Source organism: Eumetopias jubatus, unplaced genomic scaffold (genome assembly GCF_037043125.1).
Source record: "Eumetopias jubatus isolate StellerSeaLion01/CBP00866 unplaced genomic scaffold, mEumJub1_p1.0 scaffold_16, whole genome shotgun sequence".
NCBI classification, from domain to species: domain Eukaryota; kingdom Metazoa; phylum Chordata; class Mammalia; order Carnivora; family Otariidae; genus Eumetopias; species Eumetopias jubatus.
This window is the reverse complement of record NW_028274822.1, coordinates 87,725,666-87,740,357: the sequence shown is the minus strand read 5'-3', so window position 1 is coordinate 87,740,357 and position 14,692 is coordinate 87,725,666. Positions and strand designations below refer to the sequence as shown.

General features: G+C 48.6%; 1 protein-coding gene across 2 annotated transcripts; it reads right to left on the bottom strand.

The window, feature by feature from the left end:
• Window positions 1-5: 5 nt before the first annotated feature.
• On the bottom strand, window positions 6-13,529 carry DDX55 (DEAD-box helicase 55). Of its 2 annotated transcripts, none has more exons than XM_028092476.1 (14): window positions 13,363-13,529; window positions 10,931-10,981; window positions 10,753-10,839; window positions 9,819-9,910; window positions 9,678-9,740; window positions 7,162-7,311; window positions 6,403-6,592; window positions 5,104-5,186; window positions 4,197-4,328; window positions 3,117-3,209; window positions 2,223-2,337; window positions 1,591-1,759; window positions 976-1,268; window positions 6-752 (listed from the first exon to the last, which is right to left on the bottom strand). In XM_028092476.1, the coding sequence occupies exons 1-14, from the start codon at window positions 13,468-13,470 to the stop codon at window positions 576-578; spliced, it is 1,803 nt and encodes a 600-aa protein (XP_027948277.1). In that variant the 5' UTR covers window positions 13,471-13,529; the 3' UTR covers window positions 6-575. The 2 variants fall into 2 exon arrangements, with proteins under 2 accessions (XP_027948277.1, XP_027948278.1); XM_028092477.2 differs by lacking the exon at window positions 13,363-13,529 and adding an exon at window positions 11,976-13,273.
• Between the last annotated feature and the right edge of the window lie 1,163 nt (window positions 13,530-14,692).

The following is a 14,692-nucleotide window of genomic DNA, read 5'->3' as shown; positions in this document are numbered from 1 at the left end:
CTCAATTGGAAGGAAATAGTTTATTCGACACAAAGCATAATTTTTTTCCCCTAGAATATGACTTGCTTCCTTCCCCCGCCAAAACTGTGGTGGGGACGATTCTTCGAAAAGAAAACCCCAGCAATAGGCAGCTGCCCCACGCAGGTGTTCTGTGCAGTTCCTCGGAGAGAGAACTCAAGTCCAGGGGTAGGGACACCAACGAAGGTCAGGTGCCTGAAAACACTAAGGAAACTTAAAAAGCCAAAAATCAAGTATACCTCAGTATCTTTATGTTAGAAAATAAGTATAAAATAGCCACAGAAAAATGAGCTTTAATTAAGATGTGACCCATCAAAATAAATACTGACCTCTGTTATTTACACTCAGTCTTACACTCTTCCGTTGGCCTTAAAGGCTGGTGTGGTTTTCATAAAACAGTCATGAGTGTGAAGTGTAGGCCCCCCCCCCAGCCCGTCCCCAGTGTGAACATGGCTCGCTTGGGTGCCGGCTGCAGTATGGCGCACAATGAAAGCACGTGGCGCCGTGCGGGGCCGCTCGCCATGATCCCTGCACTTGTGTGTGCCCTGGGGCCAAGGTCAGCAGTCCTCTTCCGAATCAGGGATCCCCGGATCTGCTGTCGGGACTGTTCTCTTGCCACTTGAAAACAACCCCTTCTCAAATTCTTCTTCAGTAATTTTGCCTTTCTTAAACTTTTTCAAGAGCCTCGTGTCGTTGAGAAGTTCCTCCATGTCCTCGTCTTCAATATCACAACCCTAAGTGCAGAGAGCAACAAACCACCGAATTTCTCAGGGACCTGTTCTCACGGCAACAACACACTCTCAGATCAGCTTCCACAAACCCGTCATGCTCCCACCCGAGGCCCAACAGAATACAGAAATACAAGAGCCCCACGCGCTCCCCACTACTAGACACTATTTTGATAAAACTCATTCAGAACTCTCAGCTGAGTGTTCAAGTAATAAAGAAAAATGGTACCTCTTCTCTCTTCCTTTTTTCATTCATTTTTTTCTTCTTCTCCTTTTTGGCCTTCTGCTTTGACCAAGCTTTATTTTTTATGAATTTTTTTCTGCCTTCATTTTCTCTCTTCTCTTTTCTTTGTTGCTCCAGGAGTTTCTGCCTCTGCTTCTCTCTAACTTTATCTTTAAATGGGATGGTGTCTGTGTTAACATCCGCAGGCGTGAAATCTAGAAAATGCCTTCCCCTCAGCTCTGGCATCTTCGGCATCCTTAGCAGGGCAAACCCTCGAGCGAGACGAGCAAAATCAAGATCTGATTCAACCAAAAGGGCAGAGTTAGCACACCCAAAATAGAATCATGAGCACCAACCCAAGGAAGATGGCTACTGGCTAACCAAATGATCTAATGGGCTCATTTTAATTAGAATTAAAATAATTACATTTTTACCAAAAAGGGATAGTCGGCAGTGAGTCTGTTCTGTCTACACAAACCCTAGGAAGACTTCTTTTAAATATTCAGAAAATACTAACCCTGACATACGCCTAACATTTTTATAAGACAAAGCAGTTTCACACCTGCACTACTTGTAAGGCCGTAGGTGTTTAAGGAGACAATCACGTGAAGCGCACCTTACCCTTTAATCTGAATATGAGGTTGCATTCGTGCTTCGCATAAGCCTGGACGTAGGACACAAAGGCTTTCATGCCCTTTTCAAACACAGCTCTGTCGGCCAGGGCCATGGACTTGAGCTTTGGAAGGAGGTCTCCTGTGTTTTTCTGGAGTTTCATCTCCTGCAGGGGGCACTGCACACCGACCACATGCTCACCTCTGTCCGGGATCCCCTCACCTCCAAAACCCCATCAGAGCCAGTGCAAAACCAAAGGCAAAACAATCCACTGTAATCTTTAATCAGAGACACTGACTGAAGCCCAAATTCCCAAGTATTTTACTTGGCCTGACATTTTTTTAAAGAAAAGTTTAAAATCAATTTTACTAACAATCCTCATTTCTGGTTGGAAAGTATCCAACAGCAGGTCTGGGTTCCCAAGTATACGGACACCAGCTGGAGCTGAGCAGTGGCTGCCACCCTGAATGGGGCTCGTGCCTCCCCACAGCCATGAGGCCAGCTAGCTCCTGCCCTTACATCACCACCTGGCCCCTGAGAGTGTGCAACCCCTCCTCTGAGTTCCGGACCGCTTGCTGGAAAAGAACCCTACCAAGTATCCTGTCACTGGGCATGCTATATGAAAAAAGGAGACCACTTACTTTTTGGTTAATTTCAAGGAAATTGATATAGGACTCTTCCATGGGAAGGAGGAACACGAGCGCGCTGCCACCACGGCCAATGCGGGCTGTACGGCCACAGCGATGCACAAAGGCACTGTGAATGGAGGGCGGGACCACGATCACCATGTGAGAGTGGGCGGAGCGGGGGCCCAGGGCCGCCAGACTCCACGGCTCAGTCCAACCCTACCCCTCACTAGGGTCACAACACAAGAGCTGGCAGTTAAATATGGACTGCAAACCAGGTAGGATTCTGCAAGACGCTTAATGTGAACTAGAAAACTCTTAACATGTATGCCTATTTGATGACACAGGTAAAAGTCCTAGTAGAAAACTGGGAGACAAAAGCATAGAAAAAGTATAGAAAAGAAAAGTGGCCTGTAATGATCATTATCGCCAGGAAGTCTATTCCCCCACATTTTCCTATGTTTGGAAGCATTTATGAGGAATATATGTTTGCTACGGGAGAGTAAGACCTTCATATACGGCGTCATGTATTACTTTCCTTTAAGCATCTATCAGATGCACTTGTGCAAGAGCTTTAAAAAGCATGTCTCAGGTCATGATCCCGGGCTCCTGGGATCGGGGGAGCCTGCCGCTCCCCCTGCTTGTGCTCTCGCTATCTGTCTCCCTCTCTCTCTCTCTGTCATATAAATATTTAAAAAAACTAAGCCATTGTTTAAAAAAAGAAAACCCGTGAAAATAACAAATTGCATACTATGGCATCACTATTTCCACACACCAATTGACAGTTCACCTGTTCATCCATTTGTGCTATTTAAAGTAATGTTTTGATGAACATCGTTATGCATATCTTCCTCAGAATTCATGGGGCCAGATTCCTGACAAAGAGGGTCACATTCCGTCACTCCGTACCTTGCGCTGCTGGGAGGGTCGTACTGCAAAACCCAGTTTACTTCAGGAATGTCTATTCCTCGGGCCATGACGTCCGTGCACACTAAAATTCCACTAGAAAATGAGAAAACATCGTTCTGAGCAAGGGGGCCACCAATGTCATCACCACCAGTCTTTCCCAGCCCTCAGGAGGACGACAGTAATGCACAGGTTCCAAACCTCTCACAGAAGCAAGCAGTTAGGAATCACATTTTGACTTGTTTTTCCTCCTAAGGATATCTAGGACTTCACAAATTCCCAACAAAAACAGGAGGTAGGGGCGCCTGGGTGGCTCAGTTGTTAAGCGTCTGCCTTCGGCTCAGGTCATGATCCCGGGGTCCTGGGATCGAGCCCCGCATCAGGTTCCCTGCCCGGCGGGAAGCCTGCTTCTCCCTCTCCCACTCCCCCTGCTTGTGTTCCCTCTCTTGTTAGGTTTCTCTCTGTCAAATAAATAAATCTTTAAAAAAAAAAAAAAAACAGGAGGTAGGGAGGAGACCAGAAAAGAATTTTTTAAATGAGCATACTTCTCTTTAAAATAAGCCAAAAACTGTAGCAAGTCTAATCCTGAGGTGTAACAATCCATTCTATCACTCTGTCTAGAAGAGTGCTTTTAACAACACAGCCAGGAGGCTCTTAGAAAAGCAGAAAAATGTTACTTCCACACACAAAATTAATTACGGCCACTAAGAGATGCGAGGTCCCAACTGTGCAGTGACCAGACGACAACCTATGAGACTTCAATGAATTGCTCCCATCCGCACCCTCCACCCGTTCAACCAATAGGTATCAAAACCCCTGGGCCAGGTGCTGGGCCAGATACTGGGGAACCCGGGAGTGAACACAACACACAGGTCCCTGTTCTTAAAGAGCTTACGATCTTGCAGGGAAGCTCATGATAACTAGGGATGACGGGGTCAGGCCGGGGACGGGGCCCCCCCGGGGCCACACAGCTGTGATAACTACGCAGAGGAGAGAGAGGGTTCTAGGCAGAGAAAACAGCCCGTGTGAGGGTTGAGATGCAGAGGGACCTGCCAAAGCATAGCTCCGAGGCAGCTAACTCACCTTTGCAGTTTGCGGAACTCCATGAAGATCTTATTGCGCTTGTGTTTCATCTTCCCATGAATGCACATGATCTTCACACGCTTCACCAGGGCCTCCAGAGCCTTTCCATAGTATTCCACACAGGCGCAGGTGCTGCGAGAGGGGACAGCGGGCTCAGAGTCGCTGGCCACCTGGGTCCCCTACTGCTGGGGGAGGGAAGCTGCAAGCACCAGATGCAACAGAGAGGACCCGATCCTCTTTGGGAGAATGGCTACTGACATCATCCACCCTAAGCTCTACATCTGAAACCCTCCTGGAGTTCTGACATCGGGACAAAACCCCACCGTGGCAGCCACGGGGCTGGCTGCTTCAAGGCCATGCCCAGCCACTTCCTCCCTTGCCTCCCTCTACGGCAGAGGCTGGGACAGCAGCACACGCATTTCCTCTGCCTCTCTGGAGAGGAGCGGCTGCCCAGTGACTCACCTTTGGCCCCTGAAATGAAAGCCTGAGTCAGCTGGGGAAGCGGGGCTTCTGAGAAAGCTTTCTGCTCTTCTGATGTGAAGAGTGCCCTTCCCCTCCCCCTGCCTTTCCTCCTTTCTGTTTTCAGTGCAGACGGGGCAGCGGGCATGACAGTGGCCATCTTCAAACCAGGAAGGGACAGACATGAACAAAAGGCCAAGAAAGTCGCAGAAATACTGACCTGGACACTGGGGAGACATAACCCAATGTCAGGACCTGCCTAACCTCTGGCCTTCTTTCTACAGGAGAAAAATAACTCCTCCCGCTTAAACCACAAAAGTTGGGTTTTCAGTTACTTGCAGCCAAACACATTCCTGAGACAATTCCAAACCTTAGGGCTACATGCATCTGTACATTCTGGATGTGGCTGAACCCCAGATTCTCCTACCACAACATCCAGAAGGATTACCTGAAGAAGATCAGGTGTTTTTCCTGCTTACGATTTCGAAGAAAATGTACCAGCTGGTTAAATTTCTCATCTGCCTTACATACCTGCAAAGTAAAAAGGAAAACCAATTTAAAAAAAAAAAAAACCTTACTGACAATAATAATCTCTGTAGCTGTTTCCAGTTTCAGCCTTAAATGTTAAGGAATCTGATTTCCTCCACGGATAGAACACATGCTAATTGGTCTACCTAGCTCAGAATGGGTATCAGTATGTGCTGCTGACACATACAAGTCACAGAGTCATGTAACGGAGAGACGCACAGTCACCTAATGCAATCGTCCCCAAATCCCAGTATACGGACAGGGACCACACCAGCTATATCCAGGGTAGATTTTTTTTTAAGTAAGTTCTACACCCAACATGGGGCTTGAACTCATGAGCCCAAGATCAAGAGTTGCACACTCTCCAGACTGAGCCAGCCAGGTGTCCCTCCAGGGTAGATTTTTTTTTTTTAAATGCAGATTCTTGGGCACAGCATACAAATTCAGTAGGTCTAGGATTGGACCCAAGAATCCATATTATTTAGGAGGCCCCAGGAGATTCTGTTACATCTCCATGTTCAGAAATCACTGCTCTAAGATGAAACCAGGTTTCCAGAAGAGAATGTACAAAATTTGAAAGACCTCCACGGAGAGACTCCAGTCTCTCTTAATATAATCAAGTGCTCCATTCAGGCCCCTAAATGGGAGACATCTAAACCCATCTGTATGCACGTCCCTATTTTTACCAAAACCAAATTCTCAATTTGGAATTTCTTCTCACACACTCAGATCTCTCTAAATGCAATCACTGAAATGAATACAAAAGAGCAGAAAGCAATTAAGAGCCATGGTGGGTGTCCAAAACTAACATTTATTAGTACTTACTACGTACTAAGCATGGGCCTAATCTGTATTAATCTGTATTCATCAATCAATCCTCACCACAACCTATGAAGTGGGTAGTACTGGAGCCCCCTTTGCACAGGTAAGTGCATCCAGTTCAATTAGTAAGGGACAAAGCCAAGATGTGTACCTGGGCTTTCTGTCCTGGGCAGTCCTGCTCTGGCACCCGCTCAGCCATACACACTACCTACGGACCCCTCCCTCTGCCCGGGAAAGGCCGGCCTCCTGACTTCACCAGCCCAGCCCAGAAACGCCAGCAATGAGGAAGGCCCCCCAACTCAGGTGAGCCTGCTGGATTTCAACACCACGCTGTCCAGTAGACCCCAGTCAGCATTATGACCGACCCGCAGGAATCAGCAAGGAGATCAGTGCGCACCATGTAGTAGTTCTCCAGGCGGGAAGGAGTTTTCTGAGTGCTGCTGGCCGCTACACCTTTCTCCTTCACCGAAATCCGGACAGGGTTCCGGAGGCCTGCTCGCACCAGGCTCTCCACTTCCTGCGTCTGAGTGGCAGAGAAAAGGCCTGTTCTCCTCTGCTTTGGCAAAAACTCCAGGATGGTGTTTATGCTAAAAAAGAGGGCTCAAACTTAACCCCTCATTTATCAGCGTAATCAACAAATACCACTTTATGATACTAAACATATTTAAAAGATTAGGAAAAAAGCCATCACAGTATTTACAGTGACGTTAACCAGGGGATGAGATCATGAGCAATTTTTATTTATTTATTTTTATTTCGTCTTTATACTCTCGTTTTTCCAAGTTTTCTCCAATATGAACACATAATTATACTTTTATCATGTGGGGCAATTAAAAGAGAATGAAGACAAAAAACTTTGGGACTAAAAACCAATGAACTATACATTTTAAGTAGCTAAACTATATATGAATTATATCCCAATAAAGTTCTTCAAAACACACACACACAAACTTTCAAAGAAATCATGAAGGAAAATGCATCTTAAGAAGCAGAACTGGAACTTAAATTGTGTGCTAGAATTTGAAGGTTCAAACAACCTAATGATTTGAAATTCAAAGGAGGCCAAGAAAAGCAGTCATGAAGTGGTAAAGGAATTCCACTTTGCTCTCCTTTTTGCCAGTATCACCCAAAGCCAATGAAGCCCACAGTCCAGTACCTTGCCTCAAACCCCATGTCCAGAAGTCTGTCTGCTTCGTCTAACACCAGGACGTCAAGGGACCTCACACAGCTGGCCAGATCCAAGCCCTCCGCCTTCCTCCGAAACATGTCCTCCAGGCGGCCTGGAGTGGCCACAACGATGTTCCCACTTTGAAAATACAGTCAACATTTACCGCACTCTCTGGATCTCGGGAATATTTGTGATTCCAAATACCAAGTTTTGTAAACCGCCCCCCCCCCCGCCCTGCCCCAAAAGTCATCTAAGTTCCAGTAAAGGGAAATACAGCCATGAGTGAGGAGACAAGGCTCAAGGCAGAAAAGTGAGGGCCATGAGGGAGGCAGACGGGTTCCGGGCCAAGAGCCAGGGCGGGGTTGGCACATGCTGGACTGCTGGCCACATCTGGCCTGCACACAACCATGCCCATCCGTTCATGCATTGTCTGTGGTGGCTTTCACACCCCAACAGTGGAGCTGAATACCTGTGACAAACCATGTGGTCCACAAACCTAAGATATTTACCATCTGTTCCTTTACAGAAAAGGTTTGCTGACCCCTGACCTAGAACAAGTTATTCAACCACTTTAGGCCCCAGGTAACTCATCTATAAAATGAGAATGTTAACAGATTTAGAGAGAATTTTATGTTAAAGATCACAGCCACGGACAAAAGGCCAAATACGGCCCCTATACACGGGCTGACCTGCAAGAAGTTCTTTTGTTTTTGGGGGTTTTTCAATTTCTTTTAGAAGGACTTTTTTTTTTAAGATTTTATTTATTTATCTATCTATTTGGCAGAGAGCAGAGAGAGAGAGAGAAGCAGCAACGGAAGCAGCAGAGGGAAAAGCAAGACTCCCCACTGAGCAGGGAGCCCAATGCGGGGTTCGATCCCAGGACTCTGGGATCATGAGCTGGACCTGAGCTGAAGGCAGACACTTAACCAACTGAACCACCTAGGTGCCCCTTAAAATTTATTTTTAAGTAAGCTCTACACCCACCGTGGGGTTCAAACCCACAATCCCAAGATCAAGAGTTGCATGCTCCACTGACTGAACCAGCCAGGCTTCCCAAGAAATTGTTTTCTGTTTTTTTTTTTTAACGTGAATTACATGCCAATGGTTAAAAAAAGTCTGGAGCTAACACATAAAAATCTGGAATTCCATATTCTTTTTTAAAAATTCAGTATCTGGCAATACTGAGCCCCGAATCCCACAAGGCAACTATCAGCTAGAGATAAGGTATTTGGCCACATACTGGGCAGTTCCTACCCATCCCATCCCCAACCCTGCCCTTTCACACCTCTGACCCCTGCAGAACTTGACTTTGTGACCCCTGCTGAAAAGCATCTCACAGACTAGCTGGGCAAATGCTCAATAGAAGCAGTTCTCTTTATTAAGATTCTCCAACAAATTGGGCACAAAACCTATCACTGCTCATAATAAACCTTATTCATGGTGGGGCTGAAAAAAATCCAAAGGTATTCAAATACCCATCTGTTTATTAAACACCTGTGTGTGCTCAGCACCATGTGAGGCTCTGAAGATGCAATGCTGCAGGACAGACAGCACCCTGACTGCTGGGCCTGCCTGGGAACACAAGAAGCCTAGCCCACGCAGTGCTCTAGAGGAAAGCTGGGTCTGTGCGGCAGCAGAGGCGTGAGAAAGCAGCGGCAGTGGAGAATGGTGGCCTGGCAAGCCCTGTACGAACATCAGGATCCTTCCTAAAGGCCAGTAGAAGCCAATAAAGAGTTTTCAATGCGTGACATGATCAGGCTGGCATTCTGAAAAGGCCACATGGGTTGCTCTGTGGGCCGTGGATTATAAGAAGAGTAGAAACATATAGGAGAGAACGCTATTGCAGGAGCCCAGGAGAGACGGGGTGGTCTAGATCAGAGTGGGAGAGGGGGCGAGGGAGAAAATCAAAGGGCTAGAGACGTGTGCTCTGGAGAGAAAACGTGAATGATTCGGTGATGGTTAACGGGGGCGGGGTAGAAGGGACAGGGAGGCATCAGGACCAACTCCCAGACTTCAGGAGAAGCACAGGGGTAGACAGATGACTGGGAAACTCCAAATGACATGCACCTTTGGGGATAAAAAGCACCCATTCCAGACATGTTTGCAAACAGCCAGGAAATGCCCAGGAGATGCCAGGCAGATGAGCAGCTACCTGCAGGTCTGGGACTTGGGGTGAGGTCGGGGACCACCAGGAGTGAGATGAGACCACTTAGGGACCCCGAGTGAGAAAAGCAAGGGCCCTAAGTCCCATATAGTCAGCCTGGGGAGAGAAGGGGGGCCACCCCGACTCCCTTCTCCTCTGCAAGGGGAAATGCCCATAAGGAAAGGACCTTATGGGAAGGAGCCAGCAGGCAAAATGGGAGGGTGGCCTAGAGAATACAACTTTTTGGGGAGAGCGGGTTGCCGAAGGGAATGCTCCCCGTTAGGCCTAGACCAGGTATCACTTCCTCTTGGGTTCTGTGCCAGAAACAAGCAAGGAAAGGAGCAGAAGCAAGCAAACTTACCCTTGTTCCTTAAACCTTGCAACATCTTCTCCAGGATTCCTGCCTCCAATCCAGAGAATCTGGCTAAAACAAGAAACAGGTCTTCAGCAGGTCAGGCAAAGTAACAGCCCGTGGCTAACAGGGACACTGCATCCAACTCACCTGAACTGTGGGAAGGGCTTCGTGAAATGCGCCAGGACTTCATCTATTTGAATAGCCAGCTCCCGAGTGGGTGTGATGATGATCGCCCCAACCTGCCCATGGGCGGGGAAAGGAAATAATGAGCACAGTGGGCCCGCAGAGCTGAACCCACACACCAGGACCAAGCACCTCAGAGAGCCAAGCACTTCTGGGCTTCTTCAACTCCAGTCCCAGTGCTTTTCAGTGACTGCGCTGGATCGCAGCCCGTTCTCATTGTTGACAAACACGGGTTTCGAAAACACTGAAACGCTGCCTCTGGGGTAAATGCAGGGTAAGGTTCCGGCGAGCCTCGGGTCATGTTTTATCAATGAATCAATCAATACAGAAGCTGGTTTTATGTGTGCTTCTGTTTAAAGACACCTTGAATAATACACAGTTGATTTATCAACGCTGAATTTGCTGCCAGTCACACTGTAACTCTTGCCTGAATGAAGAGTATCTCGCACACTTGTTTTCTCCAAAAGGGCCATCCCAGCCTTCTGGCGCTTAGGAACACTAAACGGTGCTTCAGCTCTACGCTTGAGGCCATTTTAAACACTGAAATCACCAGCAAGAATACAAAAATCATAGCGGTAAAGAGACTGTGAGAAGGACGCCTTTTACAGCCTGAGAGCTAAAACGAGAAGGCAGAGTGTTGCCCTGTTCAGACTCAGCTGGGAACGTGCACAGCACGTGACTCCGATTCTTTGCTTCTCTGCACAAATCCGTGAATGAGAGAAAACACAGTAAGTACTGATCCGGGGAGCCACAAATAAATTTTAACAAGCAGGCAAATTCAGAAATATAGTATCTACAAGTAAGGAGGATAGATTTTCTTTTCAATCTTTTGACCAGCTTCTGTGAATTGTGAACTCCACAACGACTAAGTGAAAACAGGCCACTCAGCTATCCTCACCTGATTCTTTTTCAACTTCTCTTCCCTTCTCAGAAGAATTTCCAGGATGGGGATGACAAAAGCGAGTGTTTTGCCACTACCTGTGACCTGCCAAGACGGAGCAAATTTGGTTTGCTTTTCCTCAGATCATTCTGGAGGGAAAACAGGGGGGCAAGCTGCATTTCCATGAGGTACTCACCGCCTCTGCAGCGACATCTTTGTTTTTCATGAACAGAGGGATGGTTGCAGACTAGAGAAAGAGATGCAAAGCCCAGGTTAGAGAATGCCAGGCCCCATGGAGGTGGCCCAAGGCCCTAGGAACACAGTGGGTGGCCGGACTCACAATGGACCCCACCACAACGGAGACTCTGACTACAGTCACCACAAGGCACCCCAGGAGGATGGGCTCCGAGGCAACACAGTAGCGGTTTCTACACGGTGTGGAGGGGACAGCCAGCTGAGCTGGGATTCGGGAGTCCTGAACACTAGCCCTGCCTCACCTCCTTTTCCTCTCTGGACCAGGAAGTATTTGAAGACACTGAGTTTTAGGGTCCCTTCCAGCTCTCATATCAAAAAACAATGATTCCAATAAACCCTCTCATTTTAAACACTGCAGCGGACCTCCAGGTCTTGTGAAAAGCAGACTCAGGTCTCAGCTTTGAGGTCATCCCCTTCAGGACCCCACTCCTGGTCCTCAGAGCCTGGGCTCACCCATCACAGCACATATAGCACTTTTCTAGCAACCTCTATGCAAGTGGTTCTCAACCTGGATGATTCCTACGCCCTCAAGATACACGCAGCAATGCCTAGAGATGTTTCTGGTTGTCAGAACCCACAGGGGGGAGGGTGTGCTACTAGCACGTAGCAAGTAGAGGCGAGGGATGCTGTTAAACAGCTGACAATGCCCAGGACAGTTCCCCACCACAGACAATTTGCCAGTCCAAAATATCAAGAGTGCCGAGACGGAGAAACTCTGCTCTAGACTCTGTTGTCCAAAAGAAACATGATGTGACCCACATACATGGTTTTAAATTTTCCAGTAGCCACATTAAAAGTAAAGACATAAAATGAATTTTACTAATGTGTTTTATTTAACCCAGGAGATCCAAACTATTGTCACTTCAACATGTAATGAATTTTTAAAAAATTCATTAACGAGATATGTTCCATTCCTTTTTTTTATACTAAGTCTTCAAAATCCATTGTACCTTTTACAGTTGGAGAACATCTTAATTTGGACTCACCATATTTCAAGTGTTCAAGAGCCTCATGTGTCTACTGACTCCCACAGCGGATGGCACAGCCCCTGATCACCAACACTGACGGCAGGGACTGGGTCTCCCCGCACTACAGTCCCAAGGCAGGGCTCCTGGTGCTCCCAACTTTCATCTCCAGCTTCCTCCTCATCTTTCCTGAGGATCTCATGGACATCTCAACTCAGTAACTCTTGAATTTCCCTTGGAAACGTGTTACCTCTCCCTCCCTTCCCCATCTCAGTAAACAGTACGGCCACCCACCCAGCTGCTAAAGACAAAAACCTCAGACTCCCTCTAGATTCCTCTCTTTGGTAACCCCTATATCTGGCCCCCCAACAACCCAAATCCTCTCTTGAACTTCACTTCTCAGCATCTACTGCTACCTCTCTACTCCAAGTTGCCACCTCTCCTCACTTGACACTGGCCCCCTGACCGTTGAAGTCCATTCTCCACACAGCAGTCACCTCCCTTCCCTTCATACATAGTTTCCCATTAAGATGGCTTCCCACTGCATTTAAATAGAATACAAACCCCTCCAAGACCCTGCACAATGTGGACCCTACTTTGCTCATCTCTTACACTACGCCTGATGCTCCCGCCAAAGGCCTTTTTTCTATTCCTCCCAGGTCACCTCTAGCCCCAGGACATTTGCACTGGCATTTCTCTCTGCTGGCATATCCTGCCCCAATCACCTCACAGCCAGCTCCTCAATCATTCCCGTATCAGCTCAATGAGGGGCCTTCCCTAACACACCACCTTAACCTCCTGTCCTGGACCTTACTGTCACTGTCACATCGTTGTGTTTTAGTTCCTTAGTGACACTTATCGCCGACTGAAATTACCGTATTCTTCTACTCCTTTCTCCCTCCCCTGATTAGAAAATAAGGTCCATGCCTGGGGACCAACACTGCAAAATCCCCAGAGCCTAGAAAACCTGATACACCGTATGTCAACAAATATCTTTTGAGTAAATGAATAAATTGGGCCAGAACCCTTCACTTGGCCCACATAGTAACAACGGCAGGTAATATTTACTGAGCTCCCATAATGTGTCCAACACTGTCTTATGTAAGTCTCACAGCAATCCTACGAGACACGTATGAAGAAAACAGCACAGAGAGGTTAAGTCACCTGCCCGAGATCTCACAGCTAGAGGGGCAGAGCCGGGATGCAGCGGGCACTTGGGCGCCACGACTCCCAGGCGGAGGGGTCGCGGAGGTCAGGGCCCCCCACCCGCCGGGGTCATTAACCAGGGTGGGCAGCCTGAAGACGCGGCAGAAGTCCCAGGCTCGGAGCCTCCCTGCCCCGCCTGACACCCCCCCCCCCCCCGCCCCGGCGCACGGAGGACCCTTCGCCGCCCGGCAGCGCCGGGTACCTGCACCGGCGTCATGTACGGGAAGCCCAGCTCCCACAGCGAACCCAGCACCAGCGGGTGCAGCCGAATCGGCAGCGACTCCCAGGAGCCCTCCGTCACGTGCTCCATGGCTCGCCCCCTCTGGCAGCGCCGCCACCGCCGCCACCGCCGCCACCTGCACCCCACCCGGGCGCCACCGGCGAGCACTTCCGCTTCCGGCCGCCCGCGGGACCGCCGGCAACCGCGCTCTGGCAGCAGAGTTCCGGAGGGCGGGGAAAGGGCCCTCGTGGCCGAAGCGGGAAAAGCTGACTGCCCGGCAGTGAAAGTGGGCGGCGGGGCGCAGGCCCGAGTAGTTCCGTATGTCCTGCGCAGCCACCTGGGCTCGGGCGCCTTCCCACCGAGAGCAGGCATTTCGGCGGAGGGATTCTGCTCCGGCTCGCTGGCTTTCTGCGCCCATCAGAGGCAGGTGGCAGCACAAGACCGCGTCCTGGCCAAGGGACAGGTGGGTCTGGCGGGAATGGACAAAAACGTACCCCGGGCCCGGACCCCAGGTCAACGGATATGCGAAGTCGGGTGATGGTCGGGACCCAGTGCCCGCTACACAATAAATGTTGGTTTACTTCCGAGAAAGAGCCCCAAACGAGAACATGATCTTCCCGTTCCTGGGTTCACCGTGGGCTGGGGCCGCTCACTTGTCCACGCACACATTCGTTCAGCAGTTTTCACTCACCGCCTGTTACATGCTGGGCTCCGTACTTAACAAATGTCATCTCAGTGAGGCCTTCCTTTCCCAATCACTAAAACCGCTCACCCTGCCTCACTTTCCCTCCATTGCACTTACCATTAACATGCAGATCAATCGGCATAGTAGGTTCGTCTTCCCCACTTAAAGGTAAATCCCACGATAATTTCTTTAACCTAGCCGCTACAACTGGCAGCAACACAGCAGTCACTCAAATATTTTTAGGATGGATAAATGGGAATAGTACTCATACAGATTCCAGTCATCACAAACTAAATGAAGTGAAACATAAAAAGCCTGAGGCAACGTTTCCACCGAAACAGGATCACACTTCAAAATATCTTTGACAACTGTTTTAAAATGGGACTTCCACAGTTCTGAAAGTAAAGGCAGAGGGAAAGAGCACACTTGCATCTGCATTGGGGGCTCTACTTACTAGTTTTTGGACCCTTGGATGCTTTCCAAGCCTGTCTCCCTATTTCCAAAATGATTATAATAGCACCCAAGGTAAGGGCTGTTTTGAGGAATAAATGAGACAGACTGCATATAGCACTTAGCATAGTGCCAGTACATTCCACAATGTTCAACAAATGATAGTTTACTTTATTA

What these genes read in the sequence shown, in the direction of transcription:
- DDX55 (XM_028092476.1), bottom strand. Translation starts at nt 13,470, where the DNA reads ATGGAGCACGTGACGGAGGGCTCCTGGGAGTCGCTGCCGATTCGGCTG. An exon ending in CCTCATATTCAGATTAAAGG is followed by an intron (nt 1,269 to 1,590) that starts GTAAGGTGCGCT and finishes TGGTTGAATCAG; the next exon opens with ATCTTGATTTTGCTCGTCTC. An exon ending in AAAAAAGGAAGAGAGAAGAG is followed by an intron (nt 753 to 975) that starts GTACCATTTTTC and finishes CTCTGCACTTAG; the next exon opens with GGTTGTGATATTGAAGACGA.